Genomic DNA, 13827 nt, shown 5'->3' with positions numbered 1-13827 from the left:
TGCCACCAGGCCGCCCCCTCTCACTGCAATTATTAACACAAATGCGGTGACGATTTAAAGAACACATCATGAGGTTTCGAAATATTCTCTGACTCTCAGCCTGAAATCGACAAAATGGATTTTAGGACCCGTTCTCTGCAAACAAAAGGAATATGTTCAAGCTTTGCACCTTTTCTGAATTACCTGGGAGCTTGGAGAACCTATAGTAACCCAGTACTGTCGCTATGACAACGTCTCAGCCGATCAGAGTCAATTTGTCAACCAATCAGCATCTTTTTCTGCTGTCAGATAAATTGTTGAGATTGTCTGAAATTTGGCATTCCTGTGTTTGTCCTGATGAGTGCAAAATGAAAAACTTCAGCAGGATTCAAATGGATGTAAATTTAGTTTTCCTTTTTTTTTGTTTCTTCTAGGTCTGGAACAACAACGTCATGAGTGACCAGTTCCTTGGTCAAGTGACTGTGATCGCTGACCCCAGTGACCTCCAGCCACATCACACCCTTCACCTGAGAGACAAGGGCAACCGACAGGACAATGACCTCCCCGGCACCATTAGTCTGCAGATCAGCAGCAGCCACGAACTGGCCGGCATTTAAACTCTGAAACACTTGCCACTGTCGGAAAGATGGAAGATTCGAGTCAGGGTGTGGCCAGGTCCACTAGGACCCGCGGATAAGAAATTTTAGAAACCGGAAAAGGCTCTTGGGGCGCAAGGCCTGCCCCCTAAACTGACTTGTCATTGCACTGTACTCCTGAAACCCTTCCCTTTTTGGAGTCTTGTTCCTTGATACTGGGGCCGCTTTGGGGAGGCTAGCCCGGCAGATATTATTCCGCACAAAATTCTGCATGACGTTACTTCTCGCTTAACGCTCCCCCCAGTCATGAAGACCACTAACCGCATGCTCCCCCCAGTTATTCTGCTAGATTGACACTAATTCCTGAAGATGTCCTGCTCACTCGATGCCCGGCTGAATTGACAAAACAAACAAACAAAGAACAAAGAAATGTACAGCACAGGAACAGGCCCTTCGGCCCTCCAAGCCCGTGCCGACCATGCTGTCCGTCTAAATTAAAATCTTCTGCACTTCCGAGGTCCGTATCCCTCTATTCCCAACCTATTCATGTATTTGTCAAGATGCCCCTTAAACGGCACTATCGTCCCTGCTTCCACCACCTCCTCCGGCAGCGACACTGGACATTAAGGCCAGGTTTGAGTTCCCCGGCCTGTGCCAAATTATCTGCTCTCCTGTAGTTAGACTCGACCCCCGTGTGTTCAACACTAACCCCGCCCCCCGCTCCTCCAAATCCTTCCCCTCATCAAAGGGAAGTTGGTGAGAACAAAGAATAAAGAAAATAGCTCCCGTTCTAATCACCATCATTATTCAGTATCTCTCTCTTGGTGGACAGTGAATATCTTTGTCCTCTTTTCTTGGAGTTAGGATAAGGCTCAGTCCTTCCTCTCTTTTTTTTCTCTCTCTCCCACTCTCTCTCTCCCCACAACACTGTCTAATCCATGTCTAATTCATTGCCCGGAGGTTTACAGCGAAGAGTAGGCCATCAGAAAGAGGGACGCTGACGTTTTCACGCGTTTCATTTGTCGATCGTAATCATGCGATCGTTTCTGATCCTGTAAGAACCAGGGATTTTAATTCTCTGCCTGTGTTCTCTTTTTGTTCCATTTCAGAGTTTAAGTACACGCTTCCCTGTAGCAGCTCCTGCCCTCCCCGCTCCCTCCTCTGGTCATTTACAATCCCAAACTTGCCATTAACTCAATTCCATCAATCGTGACTCAGTCCCGTTTTCCCCTCCTTCGTTCTTCTGAACTTTTGACCATGTCCTGTATTTGGGCCACGGCTCCCTCTCGCCTATTTGGCCCCAAATCAATAAAGCCTGGCCTTGGGGCCAGTTGGTCACAGGGAAGCCATCTATCGACCCACGGGCCTTTTCTGAGGATGTGCATTTTGAGCAGGTTGGCGCAATTTGCACGATAGCATTTTCAATCAAGTTTGCGAAAGAAATATTTTATTACTTTTTAATCAAACCTTAACGTTTTTTTAAATTGTATTTTTAAAGACGTTTTTTTTTTTACAAATGGCAAGGTATTTTTTTGTGCCAATTATAGAAGGAATGCCTTCACTGACGTATGTGTTGCGTCCGTAGCAAGCTTCTAGCTGATGTGACGGAATGATTTTGTGGCAAGGATGTGGGTATGGGGGAATATTCCCAAATAACTCTTTAGAATTAGCATCGCGCGAGCATGCAAATCCGTGCACATGTTCCTCTTCCTCTCTCCCCACAGAAAAATCATGGATGAAGGAGGTGGATTGTTCATAAGCCATCATTTGGTAAAAACGTCTCTGAGATTAATCGGGGCTTCAGCTCTGTGCTCCTGGTCAACTAAAGCCTGGCCTCGAGGCTCGTGAGTCAGCGGAGGGACAATCCCCAGCCATGCTTCCCATTCCAGGTCACTGACCAGCGATTCTTGTTGGAAAGTGCTTGCAAGGGGAATACGGGGAGAGAAGAATGTTTACATTTGTACTAAGACACTAAGAAATGACCCTGTTTTCAAACAGGGTCGCTGGGGGTGAGTGTGAGGGTGAGATATTGATGGAGCACAAGTCAAACCTATAGCAATTCCAAAGGGGCTTTGCTCTCTTGGTTGACAGAGTAAGGCTCCAGTCACATTTGGGGCCTGGTTGGCTCCCGCCAAACACCGGGCCGTTGCCAGATAATTTTACTTAGAATTGCAAAAAACGAAGTAGGGAAACGTAATAAAAAATAAACACAATTAACAAAAACATGTGCAACAAGGACTGAACTTTGGACCCAGTAAGTGCAGAGCTATTGAATGCAGTGCTTAAGATTCCTTCATCATATAGTTTCAGTGTCAAATTGATGGTGGATTATTAATTCTGGTACCATTTGGGTCCCTTTCTTTATATAAGGCCCCAAAGCTTGGTTTTCTATACCAAGCACTGAGCAACAAAACATTCTTCTAACTTCATTGCCAATATCAAGCATTCCTAGTCAGGCAGTGGTCCTGTATTACAGCTCTCTCTGGGAGTCCACGTTGCTATGGTAACATACACTTTGACGGGCAATGTTGCAATCTGGAGCTCTGGATAGCATTGGTCGAGGCTCCAGCTTTCTTCCCATCACCTGGGTGACCAGGAATCACTCCCCCCCCCCCCTCCCGTTTACCACCAGCCATTGGTGAGTGTTGGACGTATGTGCAGGTGGATATTCAACCTGTTTGGCTGCACTCTTTCTCGGTCATCAGGCCCTGAAGTGGGGCTCGAATCCACAACTCCCAGCTTAGAGACAGGGACGCTGCCCACTACGCCACAGGATTCGCCCCCCCCCCCTCTTCCTAGTTAGGTACATCATGAATTAAATGCAGACTTTAGTAAATTCTGATCCATATCCAACAAAAAGGCTCAATCTCTCCAGCTCAGGAAAGTACCAGAGTATATATAGGACCAGGGATAGACCATTCAGCCTCTGGAGCTTTCTCTACCATTCAATAAAATGCACTCGCTCTGCAACCCTGCAGCTCCGGACTCTCTTCCAACTACCATGAAGGTGGTGAGGGTTTTGGGCATAAGGGCAGCAGATACATGGGAACACCACCACATGCAAGTACACCCCCCTCCCCCCCCCCCCCTCCCAACCCCTCACCATCCTGACTTGGAACCTTATCACCATTCCTTCACCGTCACTGGGTCAAAATCCCTCCCTAACAGCACTGTGGGTGTACCTACACTGCATGGACTGTAGCGGTTCTAGAAGGCGGCTCACCAAAACCTTTTCAAGGGCAATTAGGGATGGGCAATAAGTACTTGCCTAGGCAGCTATTCCCAGTTCCCGTGCAAAAATAAAAATCCTATCATCAAAATCCCAATCTGGTGACCTTTAGGGAAGGAAATCTGCCGTCCTTACCGGGTCTGGCCTTTATGTGACTCCTGACCCACAGCAGTGTGGTGAACTTTTAACTTCCCTCTGAACTGTACCACTTGATTGTACTGAACCGTCACAGAAGAGATGCCCCGATGGACTGCAATAGGTATACTGCATTCCTGCAGTAGAGGGAGCTCTTGCAGGAGGCTAATGAAGCTGCATTCTAGAGCTGACATTGAAATGCTTGATGTTGAGCAGGAAACATGAGGTGAGAACAATGTTCCATTGCCCAGCAAAGTGCCAAAAAGAAACCTCCAAAATTTACCTTCGCAAAACTGAAAAATTCTCCAGTGTCTATTTAAGGTTTCCATTACGTGCCCTGTATCAGACTGTCTACGATATGTATAATTACTGTATATTTGCTTATGTACCCCAATTAAGTCAACTTCTCAGTGTGTGAGATGTGTCACTCTGGACAGACACTCCGGATTGGGCAGAATTGAACCTATCCCAGTAGGTTTCACTGTAATATGGGTTTCATTCCAACATTGGAACCCTGCCTGACCAATCATGGCCAACGTCACTTGGGACCAATCTTTCGTTTATATAAATGTCATGCAACAAAGCACTGAAAAAGTGTTTTCTTAAAGATGACGAACAATTGCCCAGGTTTCTGGTCATGTATACTGTAGCACTGCCTCGCCAATCTGTCCCTCCACTTCTGTATTATTGTATCAGGGGGAAAATCATATTTTTAACACAAGACCGGCGTGTAGTTTTGTTTTATAGCTCAGACTGAAAAGGTTAGAAAATATCCAGGACCACCAGGAGCCTACGTACAGGCCCACCAAGTTAGCACTGCTGCCCAAGAACCACCTGTGGGAGGGGGCAGTCTACCCCCCATATTGGGGGCTGGTATAGCACACTGGGCTAAATCGCTGGCTTTTAAAGCAGGCCAGCAGCACGGTTCAATTCCCGTACCAGCCTCCCCGAACAGGCGCCGGAATGTGGCGACTAGGGGCTTTTCACAGTAACTTCATTGAAGCCTACTTGTGACAACAAGCGATTTTCATTCATTTCATTTCATTGACAAATCTGAATAGACAGATTCCTGGAGGTAACATCACATGACTTCCTGCTGCCAGCTGACCCCCCCCCCCCCCCCCCCCCCCCCAAGGCTCTAGTCATCGATTGATTGGCCATCTACAATTGGCACTGCAGTAACTCACCTCGACAACGCCTTCTAAACCCAATGACCACTACCATCTAGAAGGACAAGAGTAGCAGATACCTGGGGACCCCACCACCAGGAAGTTCCCCTCCAAGTCACTCACCGCCCTGACTTGTAAATATATCGCCGTTCCTGCACTGTTGCAGGGACAAAATCCTGGAACTCGCTCCCTAACAGCACAGTGGGTGTACCTACACCGCAGGGTCTGCAGAGGTTCAAGAAGGCAGCTCACCACCACGTTCTGAAGGGCAACTAGGGATGGACAATAAATGCTGGCCTAACCTGTAAATTATATATATTTTTTAAAGTCCACCCTGAAGGCGCCTCATCTTCCCACACCCAATAGGTACTTCACCAGCAGGGTAGCACAGCGGTTAGCACTGTTGCCTCACAGTGCAAGGGTCCCATGTTCGATTTCTGGCTTGGGTCACTGTCTGTGCGGAGTCTGCACGTTCTCCCCGTGTCTGCGTGGGTTTCCTCCGGGCGCTCCGGTTTCCTCCCACAAGTCCCGAAAGACGTGCTTGTTAGGTAATTTGGACATTCTGAATTATCCCTCTGTGTACCTGGACAGGCACCAGACCGTGGCGACTCGGGGCTTTTCACAGTAACTTCATTGCAGTGTTAATGTGAGCCTGCTTGGGACACGAATAAAGATATTAATATTATCTATTAAATAATTCTTGACTCTGATCAAACAGGTGGATGAGGGTAAAGCAGTTGATGTGGTGTATATGGATTTCAGTAAAGCATTTGATAAGGTTCCCCACGGTAGGCTACTGCAGAAAATGCAGAGGCATGGGATTCAGGGTGATTTAGCAGTTTGGATCAGAAATTGGCTAGCTGGAAGAAGACAAAGGGTGGTGGTTGATGGGAAATGTTCAGACTGGAGTCCAGTTACTAGTGGTGTACCACAAGGATCTGTTTTGGGGCCACTGCTGTTTGTCATTTTTATAAATGACCTGGAGGAGGGCATAAAAGGATGGGTGAGTAAATTTGCAGATTACACTAAAGTCGGTGGAGTTGTGGACAGTGCGGAAGGATGTTACAAGTTACAGAGGGACATAGATAAGCTGCAGCGCTGGGCTGAGAAGTGGCAAATGGAGTTTAATGCAGAAAAGTGTGAGGTGATTTATTTTGGAAGGAATAACAGGAAGACAGAGTACTGGGCCAATGGTAAGATTCTTGGCAGTGTGGATGAGCAGAGAGATCTTGGTGTCCATGTACATAGATCCCTGAAAGTTGCCACCCAGGTTGAGAGGGTTGTTAAGAAGGCGTACGGTGTGTTAGCTTTTATTGGTAGAGGGATTGAGTTTCGGAGCCATGAGGTCATGTTGCAGCTGTACAAAACTCTGGTGCGGCCGCATTTGGAGTATTGCGTGCAATTCTGGTCGCCGCATTATAGGAAGGATGTGGAAGCATTGGAAAGAGTGCCGAGGAGATTTACCAGAATGTTGCCTGGTATGGAGGGAAGACCTTATGAGGAAAGGCTGAAGACTTGAGGCTGTTTTCGTTAGAGAGAAGAAGGTTAAGAGGTGACTTAATTGAGGCATACAAGATGATCAGAGGATTGGATAGGGTGGACAGTGAGAGCCTTTTTCCTCGGATGGTGATGTCTAGCACGAGGGGACATAGCTTTAAATTGAGGGGAGATAGATATAGGACAGATGTCAGAGATAGGTTCTTTACTCAGAGAGTAGTAAGGGCATGGAATGCCCTGCCTGCAACAGTAGTGGACTCGCCAACACTAAGGGCATTCAAATGGGCATTGGATAGACATATGGATGATAAGGGAATAGCGTAGATGGGCTTTAGAGTGGTTTCACAGGTCGGCGCAACATTGAGGGCTGAAGGACCTGTACTGCGCTGTAATGTTCTGTGTTAATGAAATAGGTCTTCCCCACCACCCCCCCCCCCCCCAAAACTGATGATTGCATAAATATTATTATTTTTTAAATGCCCCACCACTCGTCCTCCCACAACAGGTTTACCCCTCCATCTTTTTTTAAAATTTAGAGTACACAATTATTTTTTTTCCAATTAAGGGGCAATTTAGCGTGGCCAATCCACCTAGCCTGCACATCTTTGGGTTGTGGAGGTGAAACCCACGCAGACATGGGGAGAATGTGCAAACTCCACACGGACAGTGGCCCAGGACCGGGATTAGAACCCTGGTCCTCAGCGCCGCAGTCCTAGTGCTATCCACTGCGCCACATGCCACCCTTTTACTCCTCCTTCTTGTCCTCAGCAATGCCCTGAGGATCTGTTTTTAAGCCCTGCACGGTTGGCAAGGCCTGTCCAAAACTCCTTGTGAGTGTTTTGTTTTGTGTTGTTCAGGCCAAGTAGAGGCAGGAACACCTCCCACCAGAAGGGGGAGCCATGCCTGGGGTGACTGACCACAAATCGAATCAGTTGGGGACACGGAGTTGCTGGTTGACGATAGTTGCCGCATGTTGAGACTAGGCCAGACAATCTGAACTCCACTGGACAGAAAAGACTGGCTCACAGTTGCCTTGTGGTTCCGGAAAACTTGAACTATTACCTTAAAAAAAAAAGATTTACAGTCATCAATCACCACTACAGCTTAGGAGGAACACACCATTCGTGACACCAATAACACCCAGCCCCGAAAGAAAATTATTCTTTCCCCCATTTCTGTCTGTTTTATGATGTAAAGACATTTTAAAAATATTTTGGTTGCTTCGCCGATATATTTAGAACATAGAACATACAGTGCAGAAGGAGGCCATTCGGCCCATCGAGTCTGCACCGACCCACTTAAGCCCTCACTTTCACCTTATCTCCGTAACCCAATATCCCCTGCTCAACGTTTTGGTCACTAAGGGCAATTTATCCTGGCCAATCAACTTAACCTGCACGTCTTTGGACTGTGGGAGGACCAACACATCCACCCTTGGGACGCACAGCGTTCCTACGCCAATTGGAAAGCAAAAAGACTCAAGTACCCAAATGGATGCTGCTTGATGGGAGCCAAAGAGCCCCCCCCCCCCTTCCAACCCCCACACAACTTTCAATGTTTTTATAACTGGTAAAAAGAGATGTTCAAAGAAAATGGCAAAGGAGACCATTTTTATCAAAATGGCCGTCTGCTATTTCTCCAGGATTGAACAGAGCTGTGTCCTGATCTTCAATTCCTGGAGACCCCACTGTCAATCCTGGGGAGGGGGGGTTCACTACCCCGCTGCCCCTCCAGAAAGGAAAGGCTGGGATATCCTCGGAGTTACTCCCGATTTCAGGTCGACTTAACCTCGATGCAGTGGGAGCAATACCCAGGGAGGTTCCCGCCCAGTTCAGGGTGGGCATTGCTGACACCTGGTGGCTACGTATTGACACTGCAACCGCCCTGCCTAATTCCTCTCTTAAGAAGTCGGTGGTGCAGTTTGCACCTGGCATATGGAGTCCCCTGCTCATCAATCATGTGGTCGGGAATTTATTTCTCGTGAAGCATGTCCCTGTCTCTTCAGTGGAAGCCATTTAGATTTTTTTTTTTGAGTAATGATATTCAGCTTTGTTAAATCCATTGAATGGTGCCAGAATTTGAGTTGGCGGAGAACGGGGAATGACTGAATCCCGATACTATAATGCCTCGGGCCGACAGAAGACCACTCGCTGCCTCACCCAATCCTTCCACCAATTGCCATCGATCCAATGTGCCTCTGAGTCAATAGATAGTCAACCCAGTTGCTCTATAATCATTAAGAGGTGGGACATTGAATTGCTTCCCTCTCCCCTTGTGCCTGAGTACAAAGCAATGTCCCAGCGCCTACAGAGGGATGAAAGGACTTGATTAAAACGGCAGGATCTTTATAGTTCCAATGGAACTTGCCTTTCCCAAAGTATCTGCCGTGATTCCGGAACAGGGTTGAAGTATTGGAGGCTGGACTTAGTCCGAGGGTGATTTCTGAAAGAGGCCCTCAACCAAAGATTAACAGGGGAAGAGTCAATAACCCAGGAACTGGGGACCTGTCTTTGAGAGCACAGCCTAACCTGCCTCCTGTCAGTGAGATGTCTGCACAGTATTTATTGCTTCAGCTTTGCTCTGAGCTACCAGACCTTGTATAGATGCTTCTCAGAATCATTCTTCCTCTGCATGAAACGCGCCAATTACACCCCAACCATGTCTTGACTTTCTACAGAATTATAGCTTATAAAGATGTTTTAAATATCCATGACGTGTATTTTATATGATGTTTGCAGTCCAGATAGAAATAAAATTTGAATTGAGTTTTGACTCGCTCTCATCATTTTGTGTCTGCTCTTGTGCCTAGACTGGGCGAGGTGGCACGGTGGCACAGTGGTTAGCGCTGTTTCTTCACAGCGCCAGGGACCCGGGTTCGATTCCCGGCTTAGGTCACTGTCTGTGCGGAGTCTGCACGCTCTCCCTGTGTCTGTGTGGGTTTCCTCCGGGCGCTCCGGTTTCCTCCCACAAGTCCCGAAAGACGTGCTTGTTAGGTGAATTGGACATTCTGAATTCTCCCTCCGTGTACCCGAACAGGCGCCGGAATGTGGCGACGAGGGGCTTTGCACAGTAACTTCATTGCAGTGTTAATGTACGCCTACTTGTGACACTAAAGATTATTATTATTACATGACCTTTTCTTTTTTTGCCAATTTATTCTTCTTAAGAATGCAAAGGTAAAGGTAAAGTCGCCATAGTCCCGGATGACCATAGGTTGCTTCCCCCTTTGAGGGAGGGAGCTGACTGGCGGTGATTTAACCTGAGGATCACCACCCCTCAGGCGAGGGGCAAGGTTGAGAAGGCGGGGCCTTCATGAATAACCTCAGCCGGTACAGGAATGCGGAATCTTACTGGAGGCCCCATTCCCTCAACTGCCATCAGCATTCATCATGAATGGCCTTTTGGAGGAGCATTTAACGGAAGAGAATTAACAGAGAGACAGAGACAGGCAGAGAGAGAGGCAGGCAGGGAGGGAGAGGCAACAAGAGAGAAAGCGAGGCAGGCAGGGAGAGAGAGAGATGAACAGGCCGAGAGAGAGAGAGATTGGCATGGGGAGAGGGAGAGGCAGGGAGAGAGAGAGACTGGCAGGGAGAGAGAGAGAGACTGGCATAGGGAGAGGGAGAGAGAGAGAGACTGGCATGGGGAGAGGGAAAGGCAGGGAGAGAGATAGAGATGAACAGGCAAGGTGGGAGAGAGAGACTGGCATGGGAAGAGGGAGCGAGAGGGTGGCATGGGGAGATGGAGATGCAGGGAGAAAGACTGGCATGGAGAGAGGGAGAGAAACTGGCAGGGAGAGAGAGAGAGTGGCATGGAGAGAGGAGAGGCAGGGAGAGAGAGAGAGCGGCAGGCAGGGAGAGACCAGAGAGAGAGAGCGCAGGGCAGGTGGAATATGCAGGGGATAGATGAGCAGAAGGAGGTGGAGACACAGGCAGAGAAAGTGACAGAGGGAGGGGCCAGCAGGAAAAGAAAGGAGGGAACAGCAGCAGCGAGAGTCGGAGGGAGAGAGAGAGAGAGCAACAAGATGGGAGAGGGGGAAATATCAGCAGAGAAAGTGAGAGAGTGGTGAAAATGAGAGAGAATGTGGGACCGGCAGGTAAAGAGCAGAAAAACAGGCAGAGGATCAAGCAGAGAAAGAGACAGAGAAAGAGAGAGGGAGAGACATACACAGAACCAGGCAGACAATGAAAAAACAAAGAGAGAGAGAGATAGGCAGAGAAAGAGAGAGAGAGACAGGCAGAGAGAGAGAGACAGGCAGAGAGAGAGAGAGATAAACAGGCAGGGAGAGAGAGAGATACGCAGAGAGAGACAGGCAGAGAGAGAGAGACAGGCAGAGAAAGAGAGACAGGCAGAGAAAGAGAGACAGGCAGAAAAAGAGAGACAGGCAGAGACAGAAAGACAGGCAGAGAAAGAGAGACAGGCAGAGAGAGAGAGAGAGACAGGCAGAGAGAGGGGGAAATAGGCAGAGAGAGAGAGAGAGAGAATGGCAAAGAGAGAGAGAATGGTAGAGAGAGCGAGGTAGTGACAGAGAGAGAGAGAAAGGCAGAGAAAGAGAATGAGAGAGGGAGAGAGATAGAGAAAGAGAGAGAGGCAGAGAAAGGGACAGGCAGAGTGGAGAGAGAGAGAGACAGGCAGAGAGAGAGACAGGCAGAGAAAGAGACAGGCAGAGAGAGAGACTAGCAGAGAGAGAGACAGGCAGAGGGAGATAGCGAGACAGGCAGAGAAAGAGACAGGCAGAGAGAGAGAGACTAGCAGAAAGTGAGACAGGCAGAGAGAGAGAGAGAGCCAGAGAAAGAGACAGGCAGAGAGACAGGCAGAGAAAGACAGGCAGAGAGTGACAGGCAGAGAGAGAGAGTGAGTGGGAAAGTTGGAGAGAGGTGGAGAGCGAGAGAGAGAGTGACAGGCAGAGAAAGAGACAGAGAGAGAGATAGGCAGAGAAAGAGTCAAGCAGAGAGAGAGATAGACAGGAATTGAAAGAGACAGGCAGAGAGAGCGCGAGACAGGCAGAGAGAGAGAGACAGGCAGAGAAAGACACAGGCAGAGAGAGAGAGACAGGCAGAGAAAGAGACAGGCAGAGAGAGAGAGAGAGAGAGACAGACAGAGAAAGAGACAGGCAGAGAGAGAGAGAGAGAGACAGGCAGAGAAAGAGAGAGGCAGAGAGGGACAGGCGCAGGGAGATATCCAGGCAGAGAAAGAGAGACAGGCAGATAAAGAGACAGAGGCAGAGAGGGGCAGGCACAGAGAGAGAGAGACAGGCAGAGATAAAGAGAGAGACACACACACAGACACACAGGACCAGGCAGACACTCAAAAAGCAAGGACCCGACACTTGGAGAGAAACACGAGGGTAGACAGGCAGAGAGAGAAAGAAAGGCAGAGAGAGAGAGACAGAGATGGACAGGCATAGAGAGTGAGACAGGCAGAGAGAGAGAGAGACAGAGAGTGACAGACAGAGAGAGTGAGACAGGCAGAGAGAGACAGAGAGGGAGACAGGCAGAGAGAGAGAGACAGGCAGAGAGAGAGAGACAGGCAGATAGAGAGAGAGACAGGCAGAGAGAGAGACAGACAGGCAGAGAGAGTGAGACAGGCAGAGAGAATGAGACAGGCAGAGAGAGAGAGACAGGCAAAGAAAGAGAGACAGGCCAAGAGAGAGAGACAGGCAGAGAAAAAGAGAGGCAGAGAGGCACAGGCGCAATGAGATTTACAGGCAGAGAGAGAGAGAGACAGGCAGAGAGAGCGAGACAGGCAGAGAGAGAGAGAGAGACAGGCAGAGAGAGGGGGAAATAGGCAGAGAGAGAGAGAGAGAGAATGGCAAAGAGAGAGAGAATGGCAGAGAGAGCGAGGTAGTGACAGAGAGAGAGAGAAAGGCAGAGAAAGAATGAGAGAGGGAGAGAGATAGAGAAAGAGAGAGAGGCAGAGAAAGGGGCAGGCAGAGTGGAGAGAGAGAGAGACAGGCAGAGAGAGAGACAGGCAGAGAAAGAGACAGGCAGAGAGAGAGACTAGCAGAGAGAGAGACAGGCAGAGGGAGATAGCGAGACAGGCAGAGAGAGAGAGACTAGCAGAAAGTGAGACAGGCAGAGAGAGAGAGAGAGCCAGAGAAAGAGACAGGCAGAGAGAGAGACAGGCAGAGAAAGACAGGCAGAGAGTGACAGGCAGAGAGAGAGAGAGTGAGTGGGAAAGTTGGAGAGAGGTGGAGAGCGAGAGAGAGAGTGACAGGCAGAGAAAGAGACAGAGAGAGAGATAGGCAGAGAAAGAGTCAAGCAGAGAGAGAGATAGACAGGAATTGAAAGAGACAGGCAGAGAGAGCGCGAGACAGGCAGAGAGAGAGAGACAGGCAGAGAAAGACGCAGGCAGAGAGAGAGAGACAGGCAGAGAAAGAGACAGGCAGAGAGAGAGAGACAGACAGACAGAGAAAGAGACAGGCAGAGAGAGAGAGAGAGAGACAGGCAGAGAAAGAGAGACAGGCAGAGAGAGAGGTACAGGCCGAGAGAGAGAGATACAGGCAGAGAAAGAGAGAGGCAGAGAGGGACTGGCGCAGGGAGATATCCAGGCAGAGAAAGAGAGACAGGCAGATAAAGAGACAGAGGCAGAGAGGGGCAGGCACAGAGAGAGAGAGACAGGCAGAGATAAAGAGAGAGACCCACACACAGACACACAGGACCAGGCAGACACTCAAAAAGCAAGGACCAGACACTTGGAGAGAAACACGAGGGTAGACAGGCAGAGAGAGAAAGAAAGGCAGAGAGAGAGAGACAGAGATGGACAGGCATAGAGAGTGAGACAGGCAGAGAGAGAGAGAGACAGCGAGAGTGAGACAGGCAGAGAGAGACAGAGAGGGAGACAGGCAGAGAGAGAGAGACAGGCAGAGAGAGAGAGACAGGCAGATAGAGAGAGAGACAGGCAGAGAGAGAGACAGACAGGCAGAGAGAGTGAGACAGGCAGAGAGAATGAGACAGGCAGAGAGAGAGAGACAGGCAGAGAGAGAGATAGAGACAGGCAAAGAAAGAGAGACAGGCCAAGAGAGAGAGACAGGCAAAGAAAGAGAGACAGGCCAAGAGAGAGAGACAGGCAGAGAAAAAGAGAGACACAGGCGCAATGAGATATACAGGCAGAGAGAGAGAGAGACAGGCAGATAAAGAGACAGAGGCAAAGAGGGACAGGCACAGAGAGAGCGAGACAGGCAGAGTGAGAGAAAGAGACAGACAGGCAGAGAAAGAGACAGGCA

At 48.9% G+C, this 13827-nt stretch overlaps 1 protein-coding gene across 2 annotated transcripts in view; it reads left to right on the top strand.

Moving 5' to 3' along the window:
* Nucleotides 1–9370, top strand: part of LOC140392103 (calpain-5-like) — a 135926-nt gene extending 126556 nt beyond the window's left edge. For both annotated transcript variants that reach the window (XM_072477387.1, XM_072477388.1), the window contains exon 13: nt 414–9370. In XM_072477387.1, the coding sequence (XP_072333488.1) occupies nt 414–596 (183 nt within the window). In that variant the 3' untranslated portion in view covers nt 597–9370. The remainder of the gene's footprint in view (nt 1–413) is intronic.
* The last annotated feature ends 4457 nt before the right edge of the window (nt 9371–13827 follow it).

Source organism: Scyliorhinus torazame, chromosome 15 (genome assembly GCF_047496885.1).
Source record: "Scyliorhinus torazame isolate Kashiwa2021f chromosome 15, sScyTor2.1, whole genome shotgun sequence".
Classification (NCBI taxonomy): domain Eukaryota; kingdom Metazoa; phylum Chordata; class Chondrichthyes; order Carcharhiniformes; family Scyliorhinidae; genus Scyliorhinus; species Scyliorhinus torazame.
This window is presented reverse-complemented; position numbering and strand designations above follow the sequence as displayed.